This window comes from Cricetulus griseus, chromosome 7 (assembly GCF_003668045.3).
Source record: "Cricetulus griseus strain 17A/GY chromosome 7, alternate assembly CriGri-PICRH-1.0, whole genome shotgun sequence".
Taxonomy (NCBI): Eukaryota; Metazoa; Chordata; class Mammalia; order Rodentia; family Cricetidae; genus Cricetulus; species Cricetulus griseus.
Window position 1 is genome coordinate 8,713,665 of NC_048600.1, and position 13,903 is coordinate 8,727,567.

Below are 13,903 nucleotides of genomic sequence, written 5' to 3' on the forward strand. Positions count from 1 at the left end.
GATCTCTGTGAGTTTGAGGCCAGCCTGGTCTACAAAGCTACATAGAGAAACCCTGTCTCAAAAAATGTTTTTTAAAAAAGTTTGAATAATTATTAAGACCAAATTCCAATAACGACTACCTTTCTGCTGAAAGTTGCTGGCCCTTAAATAAATGACTGCCCTAACTCACTGGACTGTGCTTTTTAAACCATGGCTGATGATGAACTCAATAATGATGGTCTTACTATTACCTAATGTTTCATATTTTTATGCTTTCCAAGAAATGAACAGTCGAGGAAGCTTTTAGACTTTTAATCTAAGTAACTCTTTATCATTAAAAAGAAGCCCTAACTAGCTTGGGCTTACACGAATCTTATTTGTTTTCTTACAATGTAGAACTGCTAAGCTGTTCCCAGTACATAACTGGAGGATGTAATTATGAGAAAGAAAACAAGGAAATCCCATACCTCAGTAAGCAAAGATTTAAAAAGGCACGAGGGCTACATCATTAATCACAGACCTCAAAACAGTCTGCCAGACTGGCTCCTCAGCAATCCACCCCAAAGCCCTATAACTTTTGTACTCCTGACATTCCCTTTCCCCTTCAACTTCTTCCTATGATTGGCATGACTTACTGGTGGCATAATTTGGAGCAGGCTTCTGTAGAGTGAGAAGAAGAGAAAAAGATGATGGTGGAAGTTCTTTGGGAGTTACTAGTCTCTAAAGACGAACTCTCTCTCTCTCTCTCTCTCTCTCTCTATATATATATATATATATATATATATATTATATATATATGTATTATATATATATAATCCCATCCCTGCTTGTGTCTCCTATGCCCTCCATCAAAAGGCAGAGCTGATGCCCCTACTCTTGAACCTGAGCTGGACCAGGAATGTTCCAACCAATGAGAAGCGGAAGTGCCACTGTGACCCTGTCAGCATTAAAGTAAAGGCAGAAACACTTCCACTTTCTCAGAACCTGGTTCCCATGTCACAAAGAAGCTCAAACAACCATGTAGAGAAGTCCATTGAAAAGAAGTTGGAGCCCTGGCAATTACAGGTGTGATTAATAACCTCAAGAATCCTCAACACAAACTCATATCTCTGTGTTTTCAGGCTCTGAATATGATCCAGCGTAAACCAGCTTTCTAAAATTTGGAAATAGCCCAAATGAGTAGGATTGATGGCTCTGGTGGTTCCAAAATGATCCCTTGCTCCTTCAACCATGGGGTTAGAGTAGACCACCATATAGGAAGTGGGCCCTCACCTGCTGGTGCCTTGATCCTTGGTCCCTCAGCCTCCAGAACTGTAAGCAACAAAAATTTCTTATAAGCCACTCTATTTGTGGAATGGTGTTATGGCAGCTTGATTGGAAACAGTTTTCAGTCTAACCCATGATGTTAGAAAAGCCAAGGCCATTGAAGCTTTTCAAGATGACAACTACAAGGACACAGGAAGGGAACCTAGATGGTAGCCAATGACACAGGCATTAGGTTTGGCTAAACTCAGGAAGTCACAATTTTCTCATATATAACTAGGGAGAATGATGCCTCCTTTATGGACTGCTGAGGACATAGGAGAGACAGTATACAGCACTCTTAGCAGAAGGCTGACACACAGTAAAATCAGGAATACAGGACAGTCATCAATTAAGCCACAATGCTATACAGCTTGGGGGGGACACTGAAGAGTAGCCTTCACTCAAACCAGGAAACCCAAAGACCAGAGCACCCCATTACCTGTGCACTAGTGAGAAATGCAAAGTCTCACCTCCCCCCAGGCACAGGCACACAGCCATCAAAAGATGGCTACACATAGCAGTACCTAGCAGTTTGGGGAGCACTGCCCTATGGCATCCTCTAAGATTTTTGAAACACCGAAACAAGGGCATTCCCATAAGGAGGTCAATTCAATGGCTTCCTTGGAAATATTCTTGGAAAGTATTCTTCTGAACAGATTTACTGAGTAAAAAGCTAAGATACATGAGCAGGCTCTGGGGAAAAAATGAATGGGTATGATTCTAATTCTACCATTTCCTGGCTCTCTCCCTAGCCCAGTCAGTCTCAATTTTCAATTGACAAAGACTCTAGTCATCTGAGAAGTGAGTCTCATCTGAAGGCGTGCCCAGATTGGGCCAGCCTATGAGCATGTCTGAGGGAGATTGTCTTGACTGTCAATAGATGAAGGAGGACACAGTCCACCATAGGCAGAACCGTTCCCCAGCAGGTGGCCATGAGCTGTGTAAGAATGCTAGCTAAGCATGAGCCTGAGATCCAGCCAGCAAGCCTGGCTCCTGCTCCCAAGTTTCTACTCTGATTTCCCTTGATAACAGACTGTGATCTGGAAGTGTAAGCCACCAAATAAACCCTTTTCTCCTGTAAATTTCTTTTGGTCACAGTGTTTGTCACAGCAACAGAAGGGAAATTAGAAAAACCACCTTGGGCAGTTCACCTCACCTCTTGGCACCTCAGTTTCCTCATTTGAAAAATTGACATAATTATACCTCTCCTATAAACACCCTAATGAGAGCCATAATCCATAGAGGACACACTTAATAGTGCCCGGCACGCCATCAGTCCTCCATGAATGCTCAAGACTGTTAATGCTTTCTAAAGACCTCCAATGACAACGGTTTCCTTTCTGGTGGTTTCCAAAGGAAACACTTGTTAGAAAGGTCTGCTAATGATTACAAGAACACTGCAATAATCAGTAAGGCCCAACTGTTCCTTCCCTCAATCAAGGTCTGTAGTTAGATGTTCCTAATAAGTCCCAGCATGCATACCCACCCGCTCGTGGTGGGAGTCTTTGTCTGGTCCCTTCAATTCTAGACAAGACAAGAGGAACTGGTCTGTGGAGAATGAATCACAATACAGGGTCTTTCTCTTATGAGCCAGTACCACTTGATCTCAGCATCACTGTTTTCTCATCTGTCAAACAGAGGGTCGGGCCAAGCCGACCATGTGGCCCTCTAACCCTGCCAGCACTCCCCAGGTTCCCGAGTCATGCTCTTACCTCAGGGGTCTTCAGGAGGAAAAGAAACCCACTCATCACAGCTGACATGTAGGTGACATTTTTCACAGCCTCCAAATGATAAACCAGTCAAATGAAGTTTAACAATAGGCATTCTCTCAAAACTTTCTAAATATAAACACGTTTCCCTGGGAGGGCAGAGGATTTCCTGAAGAGTTCTGAGGAAGCCAAAGGATCTCAGTAATAGAGGGTGTTTGGAATGACTTTGTGTATATGAGTGAACGAGTGTGTGTGAGTGTGTGTGTGTGTGTGTGTGTGTGTGAAACAATGTCAAGCTTTTGTTTCCCGACAACTCTAAGATACTGTAAACTGTGTCAGGGTGTGACCATCAATTTTCCTTTCACTGCTTCTCATGACTTCTTCCCTTTCTTTTGCTTTCAGACGAGTCCAGTTTGACACCAGCTCCTTTTCCACACACCCCAGCTGGGTCACAGGATCCATGCCATCCCCATCAGCCAGAGCATGCTCTGGCCTGTGTCGCTAACTCACTACCTAGACTGAGCAATTCACTCCATACCAAGCCTTCACGTGCACTCTGAAAAATCAGCCTCCCATTTCTAGATGCTGTGAGCCCTCTCTCTGCATTACAGTTTGCAACTACCTGCTTCCACCTCAACATGCCCAATCCCGAACTTATCAGTCTTGCCTAATTTTCCTTCCCCTACAAAAACTTGAGGTGATCTTTCTCCTCTTCCTCCTATAGACCTTAAATCTGCTTCCAGTCCTACTAACTTGACCTCCTCCATCAGTATGGGCCCTCTGACACCCCTCACAACCATTGCCATCCTCGCCTCCCCGGGGAAGCTGCCTCTGCCAGCCCTCCTCTAGCGATTCCTCTACATCTATACCAGTTACTGTTCTCAAGACTGTTGCCTGGCAGAAACAACTTTGGAAAGGGGTGGGGGTTGATCTGGGCTCACAGTTTGAGAGGGTAAAGCCCACATGGTAGAGAGCAGCTTCCACCATGGTGGAGGGAGTTTATGACACATTTTGGTAGGTCAGGAGGCATAAAGGGCTTGTCCTGGACAGATTGTACTATATAATCCTCAGAATCCAAGCCCCAGCAACCAACTTCCTCCTGCCACGCTCCAGGGTTCTCCAACGTCCCACAACAGCACCACTACCTACCTAGGGACCTAGGGCTTAAACTCATGAGCCTGTGGGGAAGCTTTCATATCCATATTATAGCAGCAGCCCAGGGCAGGAGTTACTGCTATCTCCTGCTTTTCTGAGCCTGAAAATTGAGTAATCACAACCATCCATTAGTGTTCAAGCCTCTGCTGAGTGTCAGGTCCTGGGATAGAGTCCTCACTTCTGCCATGGAATGTGAAGGATGGACATGGATCACCACTTTCAGATTGGGGAAGCCAAGGCTCTGTTTTTGCAATGGCATTGCCATATGGTTGGACAAATACCCAAGGCAATGAATCAAGCTTGCCTGAGCACTGAGCTCAGTGTGTCCATTTCCTTCACCCTCCCAGATACTAGAAGCCGAGCCAATAGGAACCTCCCACCACCCCTCTCATACATAGTTCATGCTTCCCATTGCCAGACTTTTGACAACATCAGCCTCTGGCTGCAGTAGCTTTCCCCTAGTCTCAGTCTGCAAAAATAACAATCCTGCCTACCCATGCCAAAACCTCCTTATTGTGGGGTGTTTCTAAAGAAGATGTAATCAGCATGGTTCTCTCTCCTTTGAACACCAATAACACCTGAACCTTCAAGATCGATTTCTCACAGCAGCACACCATTAGCTGGCAGAGACCACCCGTCTTATACCACAGCAATGAGGAGAGCACCTACTTTCTACCCTACACATTCTTGCTGCCTTGAGCCAGCATTATAAGATCACCCAGGCAGAGCCACACAGACAGAGCTCACACAAGTCAAAAGGCACACAGAATCGTCTTGCCTCTGCCAATACTTGGAATTTGTGATGAGCATGATAACTACTAGTTTCATTTCTGATTCTGTGACAAAAATAATCCTGACCTCCCCCCCTCAAAAAAAAAAAAGAAAAGAAAAAGAAAAAAGAAATCAAGGAGAAAGGGTTCATTTTAGTTCACAAATTCAAGTTAGGTTAGAATCCATCATTGCAATGAAGTCACAGTGGCAGGAATTTGATGTAGCAAGTCACATGACATCAAAATCAAAAGCAAAGAGAACTAAATGCACACATGCTCACTTGCTGAGGCTCAGCTCAGTTACTCTACTCACACAGTCCAGGGCCCTCTTGCCTAGTGAATGGTGCCACCCACAGTAGGTTGGATCTTTCCATAGACATCTCCTCCATAGACATAGAGCCCAACCCAGTATAGACAATCACTCATTGTGATGCTCTTCCCAGGTGACTCTAGACTGTGCCAAGCTGGCAATTAAACTAATCACCACTACTGTTTTTTCATCAAGTAGAGACAAAAAAAGGTGCAAAGAGGTGTTTTGTTTTGGGGTTTTTTTTAAGTTTTTATAAAGCACAGTTAAGCTCAAGAAAATCCATGTTATTTTTCATAATTAAAGTTCTTTAAGAAAGAAAGGGGTGATCATATGTGAGTGTCCTACCCCTGGAGGGGTCAAAGCCGGGCTAAATGGCTCTGTGGCATAAAGAACATGGAGGATTCCTGGACTGGAGAGAAAAAAACAAGACTACTACATGAGATGGCAGTCTTCCTAGGACATCTCCAAATGGATTCCAAAGCCACCTCCTTCCAGGTGTGAGATGCCCCCTGAAGATGACTATTGTGTTATAACAACGGAAAACAATTTACTGTAGCCTCACCCCCACCCCACCCCCAGCCATCACTTCCCCAAACGCCTATCTTTCATTTAACCTTAAAGTTGTGCAACAACAAAAAGTGGAAGAAGCCGATGACTTCATCCTCTGAACCCAAACCCTTATTCTTATCATAAAAGTCTGCGTAGTTGTCAAACTTTCCAAAACTGCCAAAAGCTATCCTAATATTTAGACAATTTAGGCAGCAATTATGGTGCAAGATTTACCGAGTTCAATTACACAACTATAACTCAAGAGGGGAAAAAAAAGAAACTATTCAAGACATTAAACTCCTCAGCTTATCGCCAAGTAAGCCTGATGATATATAATGAAGCAAAAAGCATAATTAACCCAATTCTAGATAACAGAGATCCATTTTTACAATGGGCTGGCTGGAACCCTCTGTAACTGCAGGTGTTTATGAGTAAATATTCCTAGGGAATGATGAGGTAACATGGGATCATGGTTTATGTTCTGCAATGCCTAACAAGTTCTAGGATAGGAGATAAAATAATGAAATGAGTAACACACTCAAGCCAAACAAAATAAGTGTGTTCTTTTCTTCCAGTCAGATGTTGTCATTACACTCAGATACTTGCTATGGCTATCTTTATTAACTGTGTCAGCCCTACTTTGGACCAGGGGTAGTGGCCATTAATTTACAATCTCTGAAAGCAAACTTGTCTATGAGACAATAACCATCTATTACAGATAACTATCACATGATTTTTTTTTTTGAGTGGTGAGGTTAGGGACCAAAGACTTCACACATGCTAAGTAACCATTCTACCTCTGAGCTGCACGCCCAACCATAGGCTTCTCTAGAGAAAGGGCGGCACCAGGAAGCCTATGCAGCTGGAGTGGTGTCATTGAAAACAAGATTGCCATCTACACATGATTTCAAAACTGCCTCCCGTATAGATGAAAACATGGCACCGACAGGTAGACCTGTGATAACACAGTGAGTCATAAAAGGTACAGTGAAAGCCAGATTTCCTCCCACACGGATGCTCAGCCATGTAGTGCTGGGAGTCGCTTAAGCTCAGCTGACCATTGGTCTCACTCAGTATTCCTTTATTAGCAGTTCCTAAAGCAATCCTCCAAAAGGATCCATGAAGAAAGGACACAAAAACCACCAAGATACATGAAGCCACTGAGTCATGGATATGATAACATATGCTTTTAATCCCAGCACTTTGGAGCCAAGCAGGTGGATCTCTGTGAGTTATGAGTTCAATGCCAGCCTGGTCTACACAGTAAGTTACAGGACAACATAGTGATGAGATCCTCTCTTTAAAAGTGGTAATGGCCCACACCTTTTATTCCAACTCAGGAGGTAGAAGCAGGCTGATCTCTGTGAGTTCAAGGTCAGCCTGGTCTATGGAACAAGTTCCAGAATAGCCAGAGCTACATAGAGAAACTCTTGAAAAACAAAACAAAAAAAGGACCTACTTTATTTTATATTTTTGTGTTTGTGTGCATGCACACACATTGTGAAGGTCAGAGGACAACTTTGTGAAATTGGTTCTCTCCTTCCACCTTTACGTAGGTTCCAGGGATTGAAGTCTTTATAATTGTACAGCCAGTACCCTTAGCTACAGAGCCATGCTCTCAACCTCTATTTATTTATAAGACACAGGCCTTCACTGCCCTGCCCAGCTTAGCTGAAAATTCTGAGTTTCCATGGTCTCCCTGTCATAGCCTCCTGAAGATCTGGAAATATAGGCACACACCAGTATGTCTATATGCCAGCTTAAAAAACAAAAACTTTCCTTGACATATCAAGTTGCAGTGAGACTAGGAACCTCCTCTCCAATTAAGGCTGGACAAGGAGACCTCACAGGAGGAAAGGGTCCCAAAAGCAGGCAACAGAGTCAGAGACAGCTTCTGCTCCCACTGTTAGGAGTCCCACAAGAAGACCAAGCTACACAACTGTAACATATGTGCAGAGGGCCTAGGTCAGTTCCATGCAGGATCCCTGGCTGTCAGTTCAGTCTCTGTAAGACCCTGTGAGCCCAGGTTAGTTGATTCTGTGGGTTTTCTTGTGGTATCCTTGACCCTCTGGCTCCTACAATCCTTCCTCCCCATCTTCTGCAGGATTCTCCAAGTTCTGCCTAATGTTTGGGTATGGATGCCTGCATTTGTTGCCATCAGTTGCTGGATGAAGACTCTCTCATGGGCTAGGCAATCTATGAGTATAGCAGAATGTCCTTAGGAAGTAATTTCATTGACTTTTTTTGACAGTTATATTTGCTTCTATCCTGGTCTCTGTGTCCTGACACTCCAAGCAATGTCAGGAATGGGCTTCCTCTCATGGTATATGTGATATGCCATAGCTGGTTGATATCCATGGGAGGCCTGCACTTTTCTGAAGAGAAACAGAGGAGGAGTGGATGTGGGAGAGGGGGTGAACTGGAAGGAGAGGAGGGAGGGGAAACTGCAGTAGGGATGGAGAGAGAGACCCCAACTCTGTGTCCACATGATTTGAGGTAAACATACTTGAATAGGTTAAAACTGAAAAATTAAACTCTAGACATATAGTCAGCCATCCTTTATAGTCACAAGAGACTGGCTCCAGGACCCACTGCAGATAACTAATCCCCCAATTCCTTAACAGTAGGCAGCCTTCCTACTGTTCCAGGCCCTTAATACAGCTCCTCATGTTGTGCTGACCCCCAACCATAAAATGATTTTTGTTGCTACTTCATAGCTGTAGCTTTGCTACTATTATGAATTGTAAGGTTTGAAAGGGACTGCCAAAAAATATTACTGGCAGTGTTGAAGGCCCCTGCTGGGTTACTGCTGCCTCTCAATACCCATAGGCAATATATACAACCCTGTAAATTACAGAAAACTGATATTGCAAACGATTCATGGCCATAAAAATGCAAATCAGTGGTATCTAAGAAATTCAAGTGGTTTCTGCCCTGTGGGTGGGACCATTTTGCATTTATGTCTAAATTTGCTCCAGCACTTATGACATCTGTCTGGTTCTCACATTTAAACATGTGCTAATCAAATCTCTGGCACATGTGCATTTTATATCCATGTGAGTTATGATAGCAACTTCTTTTTTAAAGTTATCCTTCAACATGGGTTTCTGATATAAGAACCTAGGATTCAAGAAAAAAGTCAATATAGCAATGTTCCAATATCATGGTATCTACTTCTGGAAGGATCTTTTTGTCTGAATGTAACACACACACACACACACACACACACACACACACACACACACACACACACACACACTGTTATTTCAAAATTCAAAGCTTTTTATCATTTTTTATTTGAAATACAAACACGATTGAATTACATGACAATCCCAGTTCCCTTCTCCCTCCCTTCCTCCCCTACCACCCCCCCAACTAAAACCCTAACTATCACATATCCTTTCTTCTAATCTACACCTGACTCAACCTTTCTGCCTCCTCATGACCTCTACATCCTTCCCCTTCTTCCCTTCTCGTTCTCGTAGCTCCCTCCCCGCCTCTTCCCATACTCTCAATTTGCTCAGGAGATCATGACCCTTTCCCCTTCTCCAAGGGACAAAGTTTGTCTCTTTTAGGGTCCTCCTTGTTTACTAGTTTCTCTGGCAGTGTGGATTGTAGGCTGGTAATCCCTTACTCTATGTCTAAAATCCACATATGAGTGAGTACATATCATGTTTGTGATTTTTGTGATTGGGTTACCTCGCTCAGAATAGTTTGAGTTCCATCCATTTTCCTGCAAATTTCAAGATTCCATTGTTTTTTTCTGCTGAGTAGTACTTCATTGTGTAAATGTACCACATTCTCTCTATCCATTTTTCGGTTGAGGGGCATCTAGGCTGTTTCCAGTTTCTGGCTATTACAAATAGTGCTGCTATGAACATGGTTGAACAGATGTCCTTGTTGTATGAATGTGCTTCTTTTGGGTATTTGCCTAAGAGTGGAATTGCTGGATCTTGTGGTAGACTTATTCGAATTAAAATTCAAAGTTTGAAGGTGACATAAAAGCATTAAATTCTGTTCCTACAAAACTTTAAGAAGAAACCTAAAGACTTGAGAGAAACTATATTGTCTCAAAACAAAACAAAAAAGACACAATGGCTCATGTTACTTTGTTTTCTCTAAACCTTGAGGTGACAAAATAAATAATAGGATTAGTCTAACAGTTTCCCAGAGGGGTTTGCACACCATTGGCTGTGGGTTGAAGGTGAGAAAGGCTGAAAGGGTGTGTATATACCATTAAACATTAAGGAACCAGTGAAATGCTACTGGAACACCTGTTCCTCGCCTCCAGCAACTAATATACATTCAGTATGGCCTGAAAAGACAGAAAACTGCCCCTGAAGACTGAAAAGGCCTGGCCCGTGTTCAGTCTCGGCCCCGTACAATGAGGATCATCATCTTAGGTTATGATCACACCATTGGCTAGTCACCTCAGAGCCAAAGAGCTAATGCCCTATAACCTACATCATTGGTTCCTGGGGCTCACCAGGATCCCAGTGTGGTAGTCATACATGGAGACCTTCCAATTTCAAACTGGTCTCACCTGATTTCCCATAGTTTTCCCACAGCAAAATACTTCAGTGGATACAGTAATCACAGAACACTCAGAAACAGAAGCCAATAACCAAGAACCACCTCAAAAATGGTCTATAGTGTACGGCCGGGGCTGCGGGGCAGAGGGGATGATGAAGTCTCACCTCTAGCTGAGAGAGAGGCTATGGGCAATTGATGGCTACTGAGGGTGTGGGGAGGAAGGAAGTCTGATTTCTCAGGGATTCGGCTCCAGTAGATGGCCCTACACTCATACCTACAGACAGCACTGAGTAGTCTTGGTGTTTTGTTTTGTTGTTTTTTTGTTTTGGTTTGGTTTTGGTTTTGGGTTTTGGTTTTGTTTTTTTTTAAGGTATTAGGAACAATAACTTTATTTTCTAACAGGTCATTTTCCTACTGCTTCAGCATTTTCCTCTCCGAAGACACAAGTTTTAGAACTGGATTACTTGGCCCTTTCTCTTCTTGTCTCCTCCCAGTTCAAAATGCTTGCACCTCTTAATGGCCAGCATCCTCTTCGATCTGCAGTTGGGCTCCCCACACTCAAGCCTCAGCACAATCTTCTTTGTGGTTTTGGCCTTCTTTCGGAAAATTGGCTTTGTCTGCCCACCGTAACCACTCTGCTTCCAATCGTAGTGCCACTTTCCTTGGGCATACAGGGAATACTTGCCCTTCTTGTCCTGGGTCACTTTGTGAGGTTGATGCTTGCCACATTTCTTACAGAAAGTCCTTCCAGTTTTAGGCATGTTGACCATCTTTGCAGTGGAGGTGTCTACGCGATGAAAATGAGAAATCCAGTATCCGGAATCGCCACCTCCACAGCACAAACCGAACAGAAAAGGGCTTGTTGGTTTGTTTTTAAGAACACGTGAGATTGGGAGGAAACACTGTTTGGTGAAGGCATAGGAGAGAAATTGGAGAGAACTAAATGCAGGAGTAAATTTGATCAAAATTTCTTATGTCCCTATATGAAATTCTCAAGCAATAAAAAGAGATTATTTAAAAGTTAAAAGTCCTTATCTTTCTTCAACTATTAAGAAGTCTATGGCTTTCCTATGACTGTTTTAACAAATTACTACCAAGTGGTTGACTTAGGAAAACCAAAATGTATTCTCTCATAATCCTTGAGGTTGAAAAGTCTGAACCTCATCTTGGTGGGATGGAATCACAATATCGATGGGACCACAAGGACCACAGTTCCTCCAGAGACTTAGAGACAATCCCTTCATTGTCGTTTCTGGGTTCAGTGGTCACTAGCATCCTTTGGCTTGTGGCTGCAGCACTCCAATCTCTGCCTCTGTCCTTCTACTGCCTTCAACTCTGTGCCTCCATCAAATTTTCCTTTGCTTCTTGTGTGTGACAGGGCTCAAGAGTATACCTGGATAGCCCAGGAAAAACTCCCCATGTCAAGATCCCTAGCTAAATTATATCTGCCAACTCTTGGCCACCAGAGATACCATTCATAGGTTCTAGGGAATTGGGATTTGACATCTTTTGAAGGAAATATGTCTATGGCAAAAGAACTGTCAAATTCTCCATTGTGAACATGGCCAGAGGCATTCTAGAGGAATGGCAGTACATGGATGTGTCACAACCCCAACTTTCACTTCCTAAAACTTGCCTCAAACATAGCTGAAAATAATCTGTCCATCCAGTATCTCTCTCATGCAAAATCTTCCCCTCTGTCTTAGGGTTTCTATGACTGTGAAGGGACACCATGACCACAGCAACTCCTACACAGGAAAACATTTAATTGGGGTGGCTTACATTTTCAGAGGTTTAGTCCACTGTCAACATGGTGCAAGATAGTGGTGTGCAGCAAACATGGTGCTGGGGATGGAGCTGAGAGTCCTATATCCACAGGCAACAGGAAGTGAACTGAGACATGGGGTATGGCTTGAGCATATCTGAGACCTCAAAGCACACCTCCACAGTGACACACTTCCTCCAACAAGACCATAACTACGTCGACAAAGCCACACCTCCTAATAATGCCACTCCCTATGAACTTATGGGGGGGGGCAATTACATTCAAACTTTTACACCTTCCCATCCCAAAATATGGTTCTCTATTCCCCTTCCCCAGTCCTGACTCCCTTTGCATTAGGCTTCAGCAGACCCGTTCTCTCCCTCAAAAGCACCCTAAAAGCAGCAGTCTGATGCTTTACCCTGAGAGCTGAGAGTCAGGACTCCCCCACAGAATATATGCAAATCTAATTCAATGATCCATATCTATAAGATGTATTCGTCATTTGTTGCTATGGGCAAATGGTTGAAAAGAGGCAACTTAAAGGATGGAGGGTTGGTTTTGGCTCACTGAGCAAGGATATAGTTTATTATGTCAGAGGAACCATGGCAGCCGGAGCTCAAAGCTGCTGCTCACATCTGGACAGATGGGGAAGCAGAAAGGGGAAAGGAGGTGGGTCCATGATATAGGTCTCAAGGCCCACTGCCAGCAACTGACTTCCTAGGGCCTACTTCCTGAAGATTCTAGAACCTCTGAAAACAGGACTACCAGCTGGGGAACAAGTATTCAAATGCATGAATCCATAGGGAACATTTTATACTCAGACTACCAAAAGTAAATACAAAAGACAAGCCTGGTCAACTCAATGGACTCAGAAGACAGGCATGATGAGAAACTCTTTCATACAAAAAACACTGGCTGAATACCTGTCATGCACCAGGCACAAGGCAGACTTAAAGGACCTTTTTTGCACTTGACTTTTTACAACTGAGAATTGGAAAGACTCTCAGACAGTCATGAATTAGCATGTCATTTCTCCTTGGCAGAGAAGCTAGGAATCCATGGGGGGAGAGAAGGAGAGGCAATCAGAGGTCAACCATGAAAGAGTCTGAAAAGAGAGGAAAGGAAGTAAATGACACTCATGATGTGCCCTGCAAAGTCACACAGAACCCAGCCATCTCTGAGAGTGTGCATCCCCAGCCTTCATATGTCCAGACCTGCTCCAGTGGGGACCTGGAACTTTGAGAGAAAGAGGGATACCTTGGAGTATTTAATCCCAAAGAGAATGCAAGCTTCTAGAGAAAGTCCTGGGTGTTGGTGAAGACAGCCACACACTCTTGGTTAACCAAATGAGTATTGCTCAACCAACCCCAGGAGGGTTTGGGAAGGCACGATCCTGCCACCACTGGAATCCAGAGAAAGAATTTGAGGCTCATTTTTCCACAGAAACATCACCAGACATGGCAGCTGAGCTCCATGCAGAACAAACACCATCTGTAATCTGCATGGGTTCCAGAAGGCAGGAGCAAGTAGCAATGAAAACCCATGGCTCAAGGGTCTGAACCATGCCTTGAGATTTTTGTGCATCTATAAAATATGGGGAGCCACCTAAGTCCCAGTGGAGCAGCTAGCACAGCACATGGCCTGGCATGACTAGGGCTCAGCATATGGCATCATGTTTTCAGAAAATGAATATTCTAGTCCAGGCTACCAGATACCAGACAACAGACTTCTGCACCACTTGTTCAAGCAGAGTGGACCTTCTGCATTCTAGATGGTAACATCTGTACCTTTCCATATTTTAAATAATAGTAATAATTATACCCATGTT

General features: G+C 43.6%; 2 protein-coding genes across 6 annotated transcripts in view; both read right to left on the reverse strand.

Annotated features, from left to right (window-relative positions):
• Positions 1-13,903, reverse strand: part of Ltbp1 (latent transforming growth factor beta binding protein 1) — a 373,886-nt gene that overhangs the window by 340,926 nt on the left and 19,057 nt on the right. The window lies entirely within an intron of this gene.
• LOC103163079 (60S ribosomal protein L36a) lies at positions 10,753-11,080 on the reverse strand. The gene has a single exon (XM_027426078.1). It carries the CDS (start codon positions 11,078-11,080, stop codon positions 10,760-10,762), a length of 321 nt encoding a protein of 106 aa, XP_027281879.1. The 3' UTR covers positions 10,753-10,759.

Excerpts from the sequence above, each read along its gene's own strand:
- LOC103163079 (XM_027426078.1), bottom strand. The coding sequence starts at position 11,080 with ATGGTCAACATGCCTAAAACTGGAAGGACTTTCTGTAAGAAATGTGGC.